Source organism: Pelobates fuscus, chromosome 9 (genome assembly GCF_036172605.1).
Source record: "Pelobates fuscus isolate aPelFus1 chromosome 9, aPelFus1.pri, whole genome shotgun sequence".
In the NCBI taxonomy this organism is placed as follows: Eukaryota; Metazoa; Chordata; class Amphibia; order Anura; family Pelobatidae; genus Pelobates; species Pelobates fuscus.
This window is the reverse complement of record NC_086325.1, coordinates 142,102,583-142,122,118: the sequence shown is the minus strand read 5'-3', so window position 1 is coordinate 142,122,118 and position 19,536 is coordinate 142,102,583. Positions and strand designations below refer to the sequence as shown.

Genomic DNA, 19,536 nt, shown 5'->3' with positions numbered 1-19,536 from the left:
ATACCTTCAACGGAGGCCCCACCCAGCCAGTCATTACACAGGGCCTGCATATTATTATTATTATTAATAAATACCTTCAACGGAGGCCCCACCCAGCCAGTCATTACACAGGGCCTGCATATCATTTATTATTATTATTATTATTATTATTATTTATAAATAAATACCTTCAACGGAGGCCCCACCCAGCCAGTCATTACACAGGGCCTGCATATCATTATTATTATTATTATTAATAAATACCTTCAACGGAGGCCCCACCCAGCCAGTTATTACACAGGGCCTGCATATCATTAATTATTATTATTATTATTATTAATAAATACCTTTAACGGAGGCTGCACCCAGCCAGTCATTACACAGGGCCTGCATATCATTAATTATTATTAATAAATACCTTCAATGGAGGCCCCACCATGGCAGTCATTACACAGGGCTTACATCTCTTTAATTATTATTATTATTATTAATATATACCTTTAATGGAGGCCCCACCCAGCCTGGCAGTCATTACACAGGGTTTATATCTCATTAATTATTATTACACAGTTTCTTCAACTCATTAATTATTATTATTACGCAGGGCCTACAGCTCTCATTAATTGTGAATACAAGCAGGGACCTAAGCATCACACAGTGAGGTTAAAATAGCATGTTGTTTCCCCCCCCCCCCCCCCCCCCCCCCCAAAAACTGTTGTATGGAACCATATTTTTCATAATTAATATTACCCAATAACCATAGTTTGCTGTTGAGTGAATTGTGTTTCACATTATTTACTAAACAGTGAATTATGTGAATTGAAAATATATTTGCAAAAATGACGATATTTAAAATATGATTGTAATAGAGTTGATTAATTTCTCTAAATCAGTTATCCTCTTTTCAATTTACTTCCATTCAGTGCCCAGTGAATAATGCCATCAAGTTTGCAATGCCAAAGTGGCTTTCTTTTCACTTGCATAATAAGAAGCAATCTATCCATGGATGCCTATTAACACCTCTAGGCCCTGTGGATAGAAGAGCCAGAATAGTTACTTACCCACTCTCATACACAGGCATACTGTGATGTCACATACACACATGCGCAATGCATAGAGAATAATCTGCACCTATTATCCCCAATGCTTTTCTATGAGGAGCATTGGATCGGATCATCATCCTGAAGGCACACGTCCAGGATAACATCACACGAGGAGTAGCAAGAGGCGACGCTGAGGGAGGCCAGCGCTCATTGATGTGCATAGGGAAGTGAGGCTAGCCTGTCTGGTCTGATCACACAGAATAGCTACTGTAGCTCACATTTTTGGAAGCCATATGGTGGAAATGATAGAAAGGTTGTCTCGGAACACACATTGCATCGCAATTTGCTGCATATTGGGCTGTGTAGCAGCAGACTGGTCAGAGTGCCCACAGTGACCTGTATCCACTGCCCAAAACACCTTCAATCGGAACATGAGTGTCAGAACTAGACCATGTAGCAATGGAAAAAGGTTGCCGGGTCTGATGAATCATGTTGGTTTTTTTTTTAGATCTTTGTGGATAGCCAGTGCACATGCATCGTTTACCCAGGGGAGAGATGGCAGCAGGATGCACTATTATAAGAAGACGGCCTGGCGGAGGTAGTGCTATGCTCTGGGCAATGTTATGCTGGGAAACCTTGGGTCCTGGCATTAATGTGGATGTTACTTTGACATGTACCACCTAACTAGAGATTGGTCCAGACCACATACACGCCCCTTTCAGCAGGATAATACACCCCGCCACACTGCAAACATTGTTCAGGAATGGTTTGAGGAACATGACAAGGAGTTCAAGGTGTTGCATTGGCCTCACAACATGCAGGACTTAAAGGAACACTATAAGATCAGGAACACAAACATGTATTCTTGACCCTATAATGTTAAAACCACCAACTAATTTTAACATCATATAGAATGATACCAGGAAAAAATATGAACTTTTAATTGGGAAAAACATCTCAAGGTATAGTAGTTATAGATTGATGCAATAATTACTGCTTTTATATGCTTCAAAATGCAGATGATTTTTGGCAGAAAATGCTACACATTTCAATTACATGCATCTACCCATTAAATCTCAAAGTAGAGATGCCAAAAAAAGCACCAGCAAGGAGACTTTGATGCTTGGGGGGAAGGGAGGGGGCTCTATCGGGCTGAAATCTACAAATAACAAGAAAACCTCTTTTATAAAGAAATGTATTTCTTTCCAACTCTAGACTGTTCCTTTAATGCAAGGAGTTTACCTGAATTTACAGAGAGTGGGTTATAACAGGGGTACATTTACATTGTGCTGTATGTTTGGGTGCAAGAGTATGTTTGTGCTGTCAATGTGTGAGTGCATGGGTGAATTTGAACAGTGTGTGAATATTTTTGGATCATTGTGTGTGTGTGTGTGTGTGTGTGTGTGTGTGTGTGTACCTGGATCTCTTTCCCAATTCTCCCACGTTATAAGCATTCTTCTAGATTTGACATTTGTTTCAGCTAGTATTCCTTTTAGAATGCCTCAGTATTGCTAAAAGCCTGTACAAACCAGAAACATTCTTGCTAGCTTTCTTTGGTCAACTGGCCACAGGTCAATGGAACATTTTTTTCCCCTGGCTATCCTACATGGTAGGATCACCTTTGGCTTTCCTAACTGTCAGGACAGGAAAACATTATCTATAAAAGCCCTATCCCTCCTGAGCAATCCAGTCTATTAAAAAGCTGTAACTAGATAATCCAAAATGGAGGGAGCGTGATGCTGTCATGTAAAACATCAAGTTATAGAAAATTATGGTTAAGAAGAGATTGCATATTTTTATTTTCCTAGCTAAACATGGGAGTATCACTTATATAGGTAATACCCAAGCTCCCATGAAAGGAGGAAAAAAATAAATAAACCAAAACTGCTTCAAAGTTTATTTGCCCAAAGCTAGAGTCCAAAACAACTTGTCAAAACAGGGAATCTGAAGAAGATGACAAATCAAGTTTGTAATTAGTGATGAAAGGCCTAAGTCAATGACCAAGAAGCTTCCTTACCGATGTTTCATGAAAACATCACTTCCATAGAGGTTCAAGAAGCTGCTAAACCTCTGGTAGAATTAGCTTTTATATTGTTGTGACCTTGACAACCATGAGGTGCATATTATTTAACAGTAGTCACTAAAATCCATCTTCTTAGGGTAGCTGGAGACACGGCTACTTCTCCTTCACTTGATGGTGAAAGAAGGACGATTAGATTTCCTAAATGATTTAGTTCTATCCAAATACACTCTGATACTTTATTTTACATCCACTTTACGCTATATTCTTTCTTCTGATGTTGATTGATTATAAAAGAAAGATGGAAGAATAATTTCTTGTTGCAAATGAAATTGAGAAAACACCTTAGGTTGAAAATCTTGCCTAGGAATCAGAAGAGCCTTATCCTGGTGGGACATCATGAGCAGCTACTCTTAATAGAGCCAGGAACTCCAAAATTATTCTAGCAGAGGTAACTGTGACAAGAAATAAAGTTTTCATGGTCAAAAGGAAATTACCAATTTCTCCTTACAGTTCAAAAGGATCTTCCGCTCATTAAACAAGAGGCAGATACTACTGAAGTGTCAGTTGTTTAACAGGAGCCCTAATGCAAAGAACAGCTTTAAAAAAAACAAAAACAAAAAAAAAAAACTAAAGGATCCAGTGCCCAATTTATTAGTTCAGGCTGAAATTGTAGATACGTGAACCTTCGGCAAGCTAATCGAAGACCTTTGTCTAGGCCTTCGTGAAGAAATTCCAGAACATTGTAAACTCCCTTAAAGTTTTCTTCTTTCTCCTTGGACCACAAACAAAGTCTCCCAGACTCAGTGACAGCAAGATGAAGTGGACATTTTTCTAGCCTTCTATAAAGTTTCTGTTAATGAAGCCAATGAGCCTGACTCCATCAAGTTCTTCTCAAGAGCCACGCTCCCAGATTAGGATAAAGGATCCGGATGAACTGCAGGTGCAGGACCTTAAAAGAGGAGGCCCCATACCTGAGAAAGGGCCATTGGAGGTTCCAGGCTCAATCGAAGGAGATGCCTTAGCCAAATCAGCAGGGTTACAATAACTCTCTATTGACAGGTTTTCCTCAATATCTAATGGTTTAGAGGAATTGGAGAAAACTCATAGGCCAGACTGAACTCCTATCTCTAAGAAAGGACAGCCTTTGCTTCCGTCCAACAGACCTGCCATCTGGGGAAAAAACTAGGTACTTGAGAGTTATTGAATGCTGCCATTAGATCTTTTTGTGGTGTATCTTACCTCAGGATATTATCCAGGAAGACTTCTATGTTCAGGCTCCATTCTCCTGGGTTGATGTTGGATCAACTCTTTTTTGTGCATAATTGTCTTCACGTGCTAGATTACATGTCTGCAGTCAAACTACTATGGGCTGTAATAGAGAAGTCTCCTGATTTTTGTTCTTCCTTGGTAGTTGAGGTAGGTTGCTACTGACCCAGTGTCCATCTTTATAAAGGATCCACTTGTTTTGTAGATGACTGACAAAATAAATTAGCTCCTTGTAGACTGCTCTCAACTCAAAAATGTTTGAATGTAAAAGTTTGTTCTGATAGTTCCATATGCCTTGGAATATCAGGTTCATCCCATCCTTTGAAGCTGGCATCTGTCATTATCATTTCCCTTCCTCCTCACCTGCGAATCAGGAATTGGATACTCTTGATCCAATTCCTGCAATGGAGTATCATGATTTATCTCTGGCAGAAGAGGATGACCCAAGGCAGATATTAGATGTTTATAACACAATATCCACAAGCTTTCAGGCTGATCTTGCGCAGGAGGAAATCAATACTCTGACGGGCCGTGTAAAAACACTGAAGGAAGACTTCACGGATCTGCGACAGGCCCACTGCTTTGATCACCCACCACAACCAACAATCCCACAGAACCTTAGCCGCTAGGTTAAACTATCCTGGACAACAGGCAACAGGCAGCGGAGATATAACTTAAAGATCGATGACATAGTGAATGCAATTACCACTACTGAACGCCCACAATATGTTCGCTGACTTTTTTCCCCACTCTGACCACCCCGGCAGGCTAAAGAAGTGAGAAACTATCCCTGCACAGAGCACCAATAACTCATCATCACAACAATAAATGGCTTCCGACCAATTCCATGGAAGAAACAGGGGCATTTATAGAAGGTTAGGCAAAGCTACTCCACACTGCAACTAAATCAATGTGGTAAAATTGGATACATCAAGAGACTGACTAAATTCCTCTCTTATTACCATGCTAGATAAGAACCAAAGAAAATTGTATTTAAAGGGGAAAAGTTATCCCTGCCTGTCAACTAAAACAGAAAAAAAAGACTCTGGCCAGACAGATATTTTATAGATTATGTTAATTATTCTTGGCCTGACAGCTGGGGAGGAGCTTTACCCGTAAGTGATATAGCCATGTAGAATAGCCAGGGAAGGTTCAAAACTTAGTTTTATTTACTTTCTTAGAGACAATTTTCTACATTATCCATATCTCATCTTTACTTGGAATTTTTATTATGAGACATTTTGTCATCAAAATGCTATACATACATGCATATTCCTACAAAGGATTTGCCTTTGCAACACTCACAAAAAAAAAAAAAAGATAAAAATCTTATATCCTGACAGATATTGTAATCATAAATTTATCAGTTGGGGGTGGAGCTGTCTCCCCCCGTTTGCCTAAAGCTAAATATTAATCTAAATTTTTTTTTTTTTTTTTTTTTTTTTTGTCGGCTGGGGCTATGGAAACGTTTCCATTTGTGTAGGAAAAAGCAAAAAAATAAATAAAAAACCAACACGTTTTGCCTTTTGAATAGTTTCTGGAAAGTGTGATAGTACTTTGCTGTTCGTTCCTCCTCTATCACAGAACGTTATCTTCCTTCGTCAGCTTTAAAACAGACTGGTGGTGCTGCATGATATTTTCTGCGGCTGATATTCTGAAACTTTATTGTACAGTTGTCTACACTTTATGTAAAGCGTTTTTAGAAAAAAAAGAAAGCAGATCTTGGAGTTAATTTATAAAGCAGATCCAAAGTTACCATAATAGTAATTTTGAATACAACAAAAATTAATAAAAGTACAATACTGGTGCCTGGTTTTAGTCTCACAACGAAATTTGACATTTACCATGATTCTTCTGAGAGGGTCAAGAAAGACTTCCGTTTCAGGCTGAGGACTAATTTCATGTAGACATACCATTTAAGAGCACAGGAGGATTTGATTGGGATAATAATTAAATAAAATAAAGGAAAACTATAAAAATTGTGGCTATTAATTATTCAAACTGGTGCTGTGCATTACAGGTTTGTTAAGCTAATTACCAAAACCACAGGCATGAAGAGTGTTTATTGGGATTAATAATTAGAAATCCCCATTAAAAATACAATTGTGACATCACCTCTAGTTTTATAACCACAATAAAAAGTTTTTTTTCTTTAAACAATTTCTCCACGCTGTATTAAAACATTACAAAAAATTAAATCAGAAATATAAAATAAACTGGCCCAGTTGACAATCAAAGGTAATCTATTTTGAATGCACTAAAGGATAATTAAACACAATTAAACACTTATTCAACTAAAGTACTGAGCCCTGAGGAGAGAGGCAGTTTTAGGGTTCCCTTCAGACGTGCAATGCTACAATACATAGGTAACAGTCATGATACAAGAAGTTTAACTCCTGAAATATCCAAGCGAGCACATTTTGCATTGCCTAACAATGCATCTGTGGCCACAAAAAGTATAGGCACGTGTGAACTCACGATGATTCCAGTTCATTAGCCTTAGTACTTGGAGAGAATCCTGAGGTTGATCCTTTAAACAGAACAGCCCATATTAACAAGTAGTGTGGAGTTGCAGGTGTTTTGATTGGAGTGCGTATGGTGGGACAGTGCTGTCACCAGACTACAATATGATAGAACCTCAGGAATGTTGTCAACTTCCATGATAGAGAATAGAACACAACATGCCAATAAATGAAAAGTCCAAAGCAAGTCAGATCTTGCCAGGTAGGCAGTTGTGTGTCAGTTGATTTGTGCAGCAAAAATTCCTGTTCCCAATTAGGGACCCAGAGTAGTTAGTGTTCGGATCACCAACACAGAGCACAGCCTATACATAGGTGCATTGTGAATAGGCTAGCTGGAAGGCAGAGTACAGTCTTATACACGTGTCCCTCTGGAGTGTTCAGAGATTGTCCTCTTCATACGTTTGGTTTTGAATCCCGTAGTTCCTTGGCTTTCTTCAGAATGGGTAGAACATCCCCATCTGAGAGAGGGTAATCCTGCAGTGATTGAAAAAAAATAGATAAACGTGCTATTCATACGGAAAACATGAAGATAAGAAATTATGAAAGAACTACATGCATATCAATTAACATGTATACTTAAAGGCACGCATACTTCAACTTATGTAATCACAGTGCCTGGAGCTCCCTAGGGCCGTCCTTCTGCTCAATGCTAAATGGTTTTTGAAGGTTTGAAAGCTAAACGGAAATAGCCAGTAGCAGTCCATTTCTTTGCTGCTCAGGTGAATGAGAGAGTCTGATGGAAGCTGACCACTCGAGTCTCAGCCAATGACAGCCACCTATTGCTGGTTTGAATCAGTATAACTAAGGCAGACTGTAATCTCTGGCTTAGCCATACCTTCATTTCAGACCTGGTAATGGGCAGGCAATGACCATCATTCAGTGTTTAACTGTCCCCAGGCACTAACACCACTTTAACAAAAACAATTGTTATGGTGCCAAGTGTCCCTGTAATTACATGAAGTTTACTTTGTACCTATGTCCATGAGCAATACCACGGCTAAATTGATCAAGACAGGTTTATTTAAAACTTTAATACATAATTATTGTCAATCAGTTTTTCAATTTCATTGACTTAACTGCTAGCGTAGGATAGTGTTACACATAAACAAGTCACAAGCAATTATGCATAAACACAGAAAGGAGGGGAAGCTCCCGTAACCACAGTGTCTTTGGCACTTTTCGTATATATGAGACTGATTTGTGAAATCAGACACGGACAGCAATTCCAGAATGTGAGAAGCACAGCACAACTGGACGCTAACAGACAATCATGATGTCACAGTCTGGAAACCGCTACCATACTGAATATATTAAACTTCACCAATCCCCCCCACCCATGAGAACTAGTTATGGTCTCATAGACCACAGGCATGACACCAAGGCATCTTTTCCATCATGCACTGTACCTAATTTAAGTGTTCTAGAGATATACGTTATTAACCTTTTCAGTATCAGCACGGTGTATAATATTTAGCTCTGAGAGGACTTTTTGTAATTCACCTATAAGCTGGGGGAAAAATAAACAAACAAATAAATAGAATACATATTAGAATGCAATTACCTGTAACAGCCTCATGTTCACGGTAAAGTCTCCTGCTAATAACTGATCACGAATTAATCTGTCGGGAAAACAGAGCAGATCAGACATGCCGAACGTCACCCATATCTCACCAACTATTATCAAGAAGTCTTAATGAGGGACCCAGTATTAAAACATTGACAGTTTGTTTTTTTGCTGCTATGCATTAAATACGTTTTAAAATACACCGGCGTGTTAACACGTGCTACAGCTGGTTATCATTAACTGTTCTCTTCTGATATCTTTTAGTTGAAGATTAACTACGTGAACTAATTTAACCTTTGGATTCTTGCATGCAGAGATATACATTTGATTTAGTTTCTCGTATCATGCGGATGTTGACGCGAGCACCAGAAAAGTCTGTACCAACTCTACTCCACATGAAAAAAAAGAAAAGGTTTACATCATCTCCATTTTTTTTTTATATAGCCGCCAAAGAACACTCCAAACAACCTAGGATCCTTGTGTAGCTTACAATGCAAGCACCTGCCTGTTCCTGTTGATTAAAATAACAGCATTTTACAAAAATCACTGCAAACCTATCGCACACTTACCTCTCGTTTCGCACGTGTAAGAGGTTTAATAATTTTCACTAATGTAGCAATTTGTTCACTTTGTGTTGAAATACTCAGATTAACATGAAACAATTAGCTTTAGTTTATCGTTAGTGGGTTACAATTTTCAAATAGTTCCCCCTTTTTTTTCCTATATATGAATGTCAGGAGTTAGTAACAAGTTGGACAATTACAATATTAATACAGTTTTCAACGTTATTTTAGTTTTGCATTTTAGTTCATTTGTTAGATTCAAGGGTTGCAACTCTTCGCAACTCCTCATTTTCTCTCTTTCCCATCATGACAGTCTTACTAAATAAAATACAACTGAAAGTAGAGCAGCGAAATTAAATTCCACTGATCATTCCCATACTTGATGTTCATTTATTTCAATTTTTTTTTATAAACAAACGATTTATCAAACAATAGTCTACCGTTCTTTAAAGTGACACTATAGTCACCACAACAACTTTAGCTTAATGAAGCAGTTTTGGTGTATAGATCATGCCCCTGCAGCCTCACTGCTCAATCCTCTGCCATTTAGGAGTTAAATCCCTTTGTTTATGAACCCTAGTCACACCTCCCTGCATGTGACTCGCACAGCCTTCCATAAACACTTCCTGTAAAGAGAGCCCTATTAGGGCTTTCTTTATTGCAAGTTCTGTTTAATTAAGATGTTCTTATCCCCTGCTATGTTAATAGCTTGCTAGACCCTGCAAGAGCCTCCTGTATGTGATTAAAGTTCAATTTACAGAGAAAGAGATAACATTATTTAAGGTAAATTACATCTGATTGAAAGTTTTGTTTTTCATGCAGACTGTGTCAATCAGAGCCAGGGGAGGTGTGACAAAGGCTGCATAAACAGAAACAAAGTGATTTAACTCCTAAATGGCAGTGAATTGAGCAGTAATACCTGAGGGGCATGATCTATACACTAAAACTGCTTCATTGAGCTAGCTAAAGTTGTTTAGGTGACTATAATGTTCCTTTAATACAAATACTTACATCAGCATTGCACAAGAAACATTAAGGAGGAAGTCAAATCTTTTCTCATCAGCAAACAGAGAATCCCAAATTCGGATGACGTCAGGAAGCACAAACTCTTGGGAGAACAGTAGGGTCAGCCACCGGAAAGCAAAGAACTGGGGCTTTATGTTTTGTTCTTGCTGAAAAGACGTGATACATTCTAATTAGATTTCACAAAGGGATGCTCTTGGAATACGTCAACATTACAACTCCACTAATAATTGAATAAAAGTGTAGTCACACTTTGTATTGTGTAATAAAATCTCCCTTTTTCTTGACCTCTATGCTTTGTTTATTTTTCCCATTTTGAAGTTGTTATGTAAATGTAGGAATTATTTTACTCTATGTGATTCGCTTCCTGGAAATAATCCAAATAACACTTCAATACCTACCTGAAGCCGACTTTGTAAATTCATTGTTTGAAGTTAGGTAACAGCAAAGACCGTTTGGCAAAACAGCAGCTTGGAAACTCTTACCAGTTTTAGGTACAACTCCTCATCATCCTCCTTCAGAGTTGCATAGACCTTCTCCATCTTTGAAGTTATTCCACACTGTGAGTCGTCTAAGCTCTTGATAAAATTGTCACGAATTTCTGCCATCAGATTAGTGAAGCAGAAAAAAGTATCTGCTTCCGCGTGCTCTGTGAAAGGAAGATGAGACAATGTTAACATTATCAACATACACATCATACCGATCTGTATGTTGGAGTTTTGTCTGATGCCATTTTAGAAGCTGGTAAAAAAAAAATCATGCATGTTAAAGCTCCACAGGAGTGGTAGAATACCTTTAAGTTCTCCCTGTTATATACAAAGGGTTTCCAAGAAATACGGAATTGAAATGTTTCCTCTCCCATTCTAACGGTTATATCTCACCTTTCCATGCACTGTTGGGATTTGTAGCAAACGTGTAGTAAACGGGCCCTACAATTTCATTCATGCCTTGTACATAGGCAATGCCGGGGTTCAACTTGGCGTAAATGAATAAGATCCTCTCCACCACCTCCCAATGTGCCTCGCAGCCACTGGGCAGAGGCTCATACTCGTTCAGTGGATATGATGTTGAGGTCTTCAGTGGGGAGCTTACCTAGATGAAAGATCCAGCACAGACATAAGATGCAAAACATTGAAACTTTATTTATATCAACACCAACACATTCTGTAGCACTTTGTGACCAGAAGAACATGTGTTACATATTTTTCTATATATAATATACGGTTCTTATCTATCTTAATTGAACTCGGTCAGAATTTTTTTTGTAAATATATTTTTATTATCATTTTATGTTCACTGTGAGACTCGCAGGTCTCTCCAAGCGTATCGTAACTGAAACATATTTGACATTCACAGTGAGACTCGCAGGTCTCTTCGAGAACATTGTAAGTGAAGCACAACGCGTGCTAGAACATGTACGTAAAAACAAGTAGGTATTCGGGCACGCAGGCCCACATCAGTGATGGACTTGCATGTCCCTGTTCAGTAATACAGTGGTTAGGCTTCCATTGTTGTTTTCGCGTGTCCCCCCTGGTTTGACTGTACACGGCCTCCCATCTAGTTCCCGTCAGGGCGTCTAGGTCTAGTGTGTGCGCGGCCTTGTTTTGTTGAGTGAGGGGGGTGACCGATCAGTATTGCGTCAGTGACTCCCAGGTCACTGCAGGCTTCGTGTGATGTATGCCTATTGGACTCATGATTCCACTGTCAAGTGGGCAGATGTGTCCCAGTGTCTTCGGAGTATGGGTCTGCGGCCCAAATGAGGTAAGCAGGAGAAAATAGGGGGGGGGGGGAGGGAAAGGGGGGGGATACAGGCTGTGTGGGAAAATAAGTTGGTAGGGTGGCGGGGTCAGTCGTGGGCGTCAGTTCTGTCAGGTGGGTCCTCTGCGTCTAGGTGGGCGGTGAAGTCTGCCTGTGTTGAGGATACGATCCAGTGTGTCCAGATCTCCATGTATTTTGCGGTGGTGTTAGTCGCCCCCGAGTGTAGTTCGCCCCCGAGTGTAGTTCTTCTATCGCCCTGAGTTCTTCCATTTGGTTGAACCATGTCCTAAGAGGAGGGGACCTATCTTGTCTCCAGTATTGTGGTATTACCTGTTTGGTCACATTAAGGATCCTAATAGTCATGGACTTCTTGTATCGGGATCTGGGTATGGTCGTGTGGTGTAGTAGCATCGCCGCTGGCTCCAGTGGCGTCTGAGAATTTCTCCAGGATGGCGTGTATGCCCCTCCAGAATGGTTTAATTCTGTGGCATTCCCACCATAGGTGCAGTGTAGTGCCCTTTGCCTCTCCACACCGCCAACATAGGTCGGAGTGTGAGGGGTCTATTGCATGGAGTTTATATGGGGTACGGTACCAGTAGCTCAGCAGTTTAAATGCAGTCTCTTGTGTCTTGGTGAAAGTAGAACAGTGGTGTGTGAGATAGAATATTTTTTCCCACTCTGTCTCGGTAAATGTCTTCCCCCAGTGTAGTTTCCCATTTTACCTTGAATGCAGGAATCTCTGTCGGAGTCTCCCTTTGTAGTAGCGAGTATATGAATGATATGCCGTGGGGTAGAGGGTCTGGGTGTATACAGTACTCTTCGAAGGTAGTCGGGTTTCTAGCATGGGCTCGTCCCCCGGGTAGGGAGTCTATGTAGTTCGACAGCTGTTTGTATTTGAAGGTTTGTAGGAATGTAGGGGGTGTGTTCTCTGTCAGGTTAGCAAGTGTCTTCCGGCCAGTGTTTGTGTATATGTGGTGTAGCCTGGGGATGGGCGTGCGGATGATATCTCTGAAGGCGTTCGGATCGAGGCCGGGGGGGCAAGTCATGGTTATGGATTAAGGGCAGCAGGGGCGAAGGGTGTTGGGTTAGCCTATGTACTCAGGACGCCCTGTGCCATACTCGTAGGGTATGTTGTGCTAAGGAGGAGCATCCCCGGCCAAGTCCACCCCCGGAGCACCACGATAGGACCGACACTGGTCCCGCCGTCTCCGTCTCTTCTACCACCTTCCACAGTTTGTGGACGTTGGTCTTGGTCCATTCCTCTCCTTGGGTAGTGTAAGGACCTGGAACTTAATCCTTGGTCTTTTCCCGTTCCATATGTAGCTACCTGTCATCGAGCGTAAAGCTGTAAAAATCCTTTGGGGATTGTTATGTGGAGTGTCTGGAACAGGTAGAGTAGGCGTGGGAGGAGGTTCATTTTAATAACTTGGATCCTTCCCAGCCACGAAATATGTGGGTAGGACCATTCAGTTAGTTCTCTCTTGAATAAGCTTAGCATAGGGGTAAAGTTTTCTCTGTATAGGTCCTCCTTCTGTTTGGTCAGCCACGTACCCAGGTAGCGTATTTTATGCTCTGCCCACTGGAATGGGAAGCTAGCGCGGAGAGGGGAGGCTCGGCCATTGGGCAGGTCAGCATTCAAGATGTAGGATTTGGAGTAATTTATTTTTAGATTGGAGATGACTCCAAATGTCTTGAAGGCTTGAAGTATGTTGGGGAGGGAGATCTCTAGTAACAAAAAAAAGGAGGTTGTCTGCGTAGGCAGCCACTTTGTGGTGTGTGTCCCCCGTTTGTATGCCTGTGATGTCGTGGTGCTGTCTGATAGCTGTCAGGAGGGGTTCAAGGGCAAGGACGAAGAGCAACGGGGATAGTGGGCATCCCTGATGGGTGCCATTATGTATAGGGAACTCATCTGTTAGTGCCCCATTCACCATTACGTGGGCCGTGGGTGTGTCATACATGGCCTCGACCCAACTGCACATGTGGGGTCCAAGTCCCACATGGGTTAGGATCTGGAACAAGTATTCCCATCCCACCCTGTCGAAGGCCTTCTCTGCGTCAGTGGACAGCAGAAGGAGGCCCCCGGCGTCTCTGTTCTTCTTGTGCATGAGGGCGAGGGCCCTAATGGTGTTGTCTCTCGCCTCACGGTTTGCTACGAACCCGACCTGGTCAGGGTGGACCAGTGTGGGGATATGCAGCTGCAAGCGCATGGCCAAGATCTTTGCCATCAATTTGATATCGCAGTTGATAAGGGAGATGGGTCTGTAGTTCCCACAGTGCTCTGGGTCCTTGCCCTCTTTTGGGATGATGGTTATGTGCGCTGTCAACGCTTGCTTAACTCGGTCAGAATTTAATGAAAACTCAGTTTGTGTTTTTATCACGGTTTTTGAAAAGTTTATATTACTTACTTCTGTGTATGTTGGGGTTCAGTAATATTACCTATAGGAATTAAGGGGAAGCTACCCTTGCCACCATCTTCCCTTCACCCAATGAGAACGCCTTTTTTAACAGATCTCGGGCCGTTATCTGACCCACTCATTTGGCTGTCTACTGAGCATTCACGCAACCAGGTAGCTTTCAGTTACATGGATTACAAAGCGATCTGGTTCTTCCATTTTCTCCTAGACGCAGTAGAATATAAAACAAATATCATTTGAGATCCTTGTAACTGAAAGCTGATTGGCTGTATGCTGTGAGCGTGTCAGAAAAAGAATGACATACACACAAACATCCCTTTTCAAAAACTTACAAAAAAATAAAAGGCTCCATCAGTTGATAATTAGATTTTCTACAATTCAGTTACACTCATTTTATTGAATATGGAAGAATGAATGGTCCACATGCTTGGGTAGCTCAAATACAGCTTGTGACCCTGATGTGAACTGGTTCTACACTTGGTGCATTACGCTACTGCGCAATCTCTCAAGAACACATACGTTTGTGAAAAAGTAAATAAATGAAAAACGTGCAGAACTGTGGTATATATTTTACTTACAGTTTAGTCTATGCATTGCACACAATTCTCTAATAACATGGAGTAAAGAATTTCTGTACATTAATGAAAATTGTTTAATCCATTGCATTTCCTGTATTTCTAAATCTGCACTTACTTAAAAACAGACTGACACAGCAAATAAGAACTTGCCCGTCTAGACTGCCTTTTATGAATTTTCAAACCGGTTTAAAGTTCTATACTACTTTATTGATCTAACCAATCAGTGTCCTATCCCTAGGAATGCTGGAAAATTGCCTTAGGGATGCGTAACAGATCTAGATCTGTGCCGATCTCTCTTCACCTTGCAACATTATGACAACGTGAGAAGAGAGGGAGACTGATCAATGTGATCATGCAGAGCAGGCTCCGGCATTATGTTTTTCTCTCCTGCTCAATAATGCCCTGCTTCTGTAATTATTGTACCAGTCTGAAAGTGAGATGGGTAGGTATAGGGAGGGACCTAAAAGCCAAGAGGCATGTTTTTAACTTAAAGTTTGCACACCTTTTTTCGTATGAGAAGGAAAAAAATAACTTATTAGTGAGTTGTCCCCCCAATTCATTCAGATCGTCGGGGACATAAACAAGTTGTTTGTTGCATCATCTGAAATACTCCCTGAACACTGACAGAGTTTAGTGTGAGTTAGGCTGACATGTACAGGGAGTGCAGAATTATTAGGCAAGTTGTATTTTTGAGGATTAATTTTATTATTGAACAACAACCATGTTCTCAATAAACCCAAAAAACTCATTAATATCAAAGCTGAATATTTTTGGAAGTAGTTTTTAGTTTTAGCTATTTTAGGGGGATATCTGTGTGTGCAGGTGACTATTACTGTGCATAATTATTAGGCAACTTAACAAAAAACAAATATATACCCATTTCAATTATTTACCGTATATACTCGAGTATAAGCCAACCCGAATATAAGCCGAGGCCCCTAATTTTACCCAAAAAAACTGGGAAAACTTATTGACTCGAGTATAAGACTAGGGTGAGAAATGCAGCAGCTACTGGTAAATTTCTAAATAAAATTAGATCTTAAAAAAAATATATTATTAATATATTAATTTAATATTTATTTACAGTGTGTGTATAATGAATGCAGTGTGTGTGTATGAATGCAGTGTGTGTGTATGAGTGCAGTGTGAGTGTATGAGTGCAGTGTGAGTGTATGAGTGCAGCGTGTGTATGAATGCAGTGTGAGTGTATGAGTGCAGTGTGAGTGTATGAGTGCAGTGTGAGTGTATGAGTGCAGTGTGAGTGTGTGAGAGTTGCAGAGCCTTGGTGGGGGGTGGGTGTTTTTTTTTATTATTTAAATTTTTATTATTTAAATTTTTTTATTATTATTATTAATTATTATTTTTATTTATTTAATTATTATTATTATTGTATTATTATTTAATTTTTTTATTATTATTATTCATTATTTTTTTTTCGTCCCCCCTCCCTGCTTGATACATGGCAGGGAGGGGGGCTCCTTCCCTGGTGGTCCAGTGTCATTGGCAGTTCAGTGGGGGGAAGGGGGGGCTGGCAGAGCTGTAACTTACCTGTCCTGCAGCTCCTGTCAGCTCTCTCCTCCTCCGCGCCGTCCGTGCAGCTCCCTCTGTCAGCTCACAGTGTAAGTCTCGCGAGAGCCACGGCTCTCGCGAGACTTGCAGTGGGAGCTGACCGAGGTGCTGAACGGACGGCGCGGAGGAGGAGAGAGCTGACAGGAGCTGCAGGAGAGGTAAGTAACATCTCTGCAGCCCCCAGTCTGTATTATGGCAATGCAAATTGCCATAATACAGACTATTGACTCGAGTATAAGCCGAGTTGGGGTTTTTTAGCACAAAAAAATGTGCTAAAAAACTCGGCTTATACTCGAGTATATACGGTATTTTTACCAGTGAAACCAATATAACATCTCAACATTCACAAATATACATTTCTGACATTCAAAAACAAAACAAAAACAAATCAGTGACCAATATAGCCACCTTTCTTTGCAAGGACACTCAAAAGCCTGCCATCCATGGATTCTGTCAGTGTTTTGATCTGTTCACCATCAACATTGCGTGCAGAAGCAACCACAGCCTCCCAGACACTGTTCAGAGAGGTGTACTGTTTTCCCTCCTTGTAAATCTCACATTTGATGATGGACCACAGGTTCTCAATGGGGTTCAGATCAGGTGAACAAGGAGGCCATGTCATTAGATTTTCTTCTTTTATACCCTTTCTTGCCAGCCACGCTGTGGAGTACTTGGACGCGTGTGATGGAGCATTGTCCTGCATGAAAATCATGTTTTTCTTGAAGGATGCAGACTTCTTCCTGTACCACTGCATGAAGAAGGTGTCTTCCAGAAACTGGCAGTAGGACTGGGAGTTGAGCTTGACTCCATCCTCAACCCGAAAAGGCCCCACAAGCTCATCTTTGATGATACCAGCCCAAACCAGTACTCCACCTCCACCTTGCTGGCGTCTGAGTCGGACTGGAGCTCTCTGCCCTTTACCAATCCAGCCTTGGGCCCATCCATCTGGCCCATCAAGACTCACTCTCATTTCATCAGTCCATAAAACCTTAAAAAAATCAGTCTTGAGATATTTCTTGGCCCAGTCTTGACGTTTCAGCTTGTGTGTCTTGTTCAGTGGTGGTCGTCTTTCAGCCTTTCTTACCTTGGCCATGTCTCTGAGTATTGCACACCTTGTGCTTTTGGGCACTCCAGTGATGTTGCAGCTCTGAAATATGGCCAAACTTGTGGCAAGTGGCATCTTGGCAGCTGCACGCTTGACTTTTCTCAGTTCATGGGCAGTTATTTTGCGCCTTGGTTTCTCCACACGCTTCTTGCGACCCTGTTGACTGTTTTGAATGAAACGCTTGATTGTTCGATGATCACGCTTCAGAAGCTTTGCAATTTTAAGAGTGCTGCATCCCTCTGCAAGATATCTCACTATTTTTGACTTTTCTGAGCCTGTCAAGTCCTTCTTTTGACCCATTTTGCCAAAGGAAAGGAAGTTGCCTAATAACTATGCACACCTGATATAGGGTGTTGATGTCATTAGACCACACCCCTTCTCATTACAGAGATGCACATCACCTAATATGCTTAATTGGTAGTAGGCTTTCGAGCCTATACAGCTTGGAGTAAGACAACATGCATAAAGAGGATGATGTGGTCAAAATACTCATTTGCCTAATAATTCTGCACTCCCTGTATATGTCTATAGAACTTTAAACTGCTTGTGCTCAGTTGTATTATCTATTAATATTAGACATGGTAGCAGCCATTGCTAAAAAGCTATTGCTGTCAGGGATGAATTTCTATTTGCAATTTTGAACCTTGACAGGAGGTGTGTGTATCCTTTTCGGTAAATTCATATTTAATAATATTTCATTATAGTCCACACTCCGACTTTAAAACATGCCAATGAGTTCTAGTATTTCTTTGTTAATTTATATTTAAGCTTTTTTAATGCATTCAAGATTTTGCAGTGCTCTTGTACTCCTTCTCATTTCCATGGTTTATACACACACACACACACACACAGGCACAGACACACACAGGCCTTCCTTACATTAGTGAGGCCACTCCGGTTCCGTGCCACAGTCTGAGACTTCAGCGTGGTCTGTTCCACGCGCTTTCGCAAAGTCTCGTATTCATTCTCGGGATCCATTATCAAAAGACAGGGATAATCCGTAGCCTTGATGAAAAATGAAAAGTCAGGGCAAAGCCTCCTGGTATATCAGAAAAGACAAAGATGGAAGTAACTGCACGTGAAGGCACTCAATACAAACAAACCAGTTATGGGTCAGTCATTTCATAAGATAAATATTCACCATTGCAGGTCAGCATTACAATGAAGATTATTTATACAGCACTAATAGATCCTGCAGCACTGTATTATAAAGATAGTGCCACGATGAACGGGAACATATCTCAGAACGTTGCTATTTGCAAGATCCAAATATAGGAACATGGCCAACTGTAGACCCAAAGGTAGTTAACTTGGAGAATGGTAGACCCTGCATTTGAAGTGATTACTGAAAATATGTCCACCATTCTCCATCATCCCTAATTATCTCTGAACGTATGAGTTTTTTTTCTATACCCTTTGTATGGGAAATGGTGCATCTGTACATTGGGGTGGTAACCAACTAAAATATTACAGCAAAGTATGTTCAAATGATTGCATTATGTGCAGTATTAACAAGGGTTTATCTATTAGAAAAATAACTACAGAAGGTATGCGCCCCACCCCCCCACCCCCTCAAGGCTTGCCTGCAGCTGTTCTATGGTATGTGGATTTAATGACCAAGATATTCAAATCTACATTTTAACTTTTAAAGGAACACTCTAGTGTTAGGAATATAAATATTTATACAAAATGCTTGAGTGTTATATTAACTATTTAGATTCAGGCCCCCCTTTTAAGCAAAATAAAGCTTTTATTAATTTGCCAATCAGCTTATCCTCAAAGAGAAAATGCAGCGCTTACAATGCTGAGCCTGCAGGGACAGTTGTTTTTTTCCCCAGAACCCCTACATTAAGCTGTAGTGGTTCTGGTGCTTAGAGTGTCCCTTTAAAGATCGCAGTAAGCACAAACCATTTGCCAATCCCCTAAAACACTTCTGTAACCTTGGCTGTCTAGGGGACTTCCATACTTCCATTAGTGTACAATTTATAAACCACTTTGAACTAATATTTGCTGAGCTACAAATACTCAAAGCCTGGTTTATAAAAAATTAAAGTCTTGACACAACAATCTTTTTTTTACCAGTCTATTTAATGTAAAATATTTGTCAACGCTGTACAAATTTTTAGATT

At 40.6% G+C, this 19,536-nt stretch overlaps 1 protein-coding gene across 1 annotated transcript in view; it reads right to left on the bottom strand.

Moving 5' to 3' along the window:
• Window positions 1-6,288: 6,288 nt before the first annotated feature.
• Window positions 6,289-19,536, bottom strand: part of TBC1D13 (TBC1 domain family member 13) — a 36,910-nt gene continuing 23,662 nt past the window's right edge. Inside the window, exons 7-12 of the mRNA XM_063432628.1 lie at window positions 18,287-18,446; window positions 10,865-11,075; window positions 10,469-10,632; window positions 9,972-10,132; window positions 8,395-8,452; window positions 6,289-7,307 (exon numbers count right to left, since the gene is read on the bottom strand). Of these exons, the coding sequence (XP_063288698.1) occupies window positions 7,227-7,307; window positions 8,395-8,452; window positions 9,972-10,132; window positions 10,469-10,632; window positions 10,865-11,075; window positions 18,287-18,446 (835 nt within the window). The 3' untranslated portion in view covers window positions 6,289-7,226. The remainder of the gene's footprint in view (window positions 7,308-8,394; window positions 8,453-9,971; window positions 10,133-10,468; window positions 10,633-10,864; window positions 11,076-18,286; window positions 18,447-19,536) is intronic.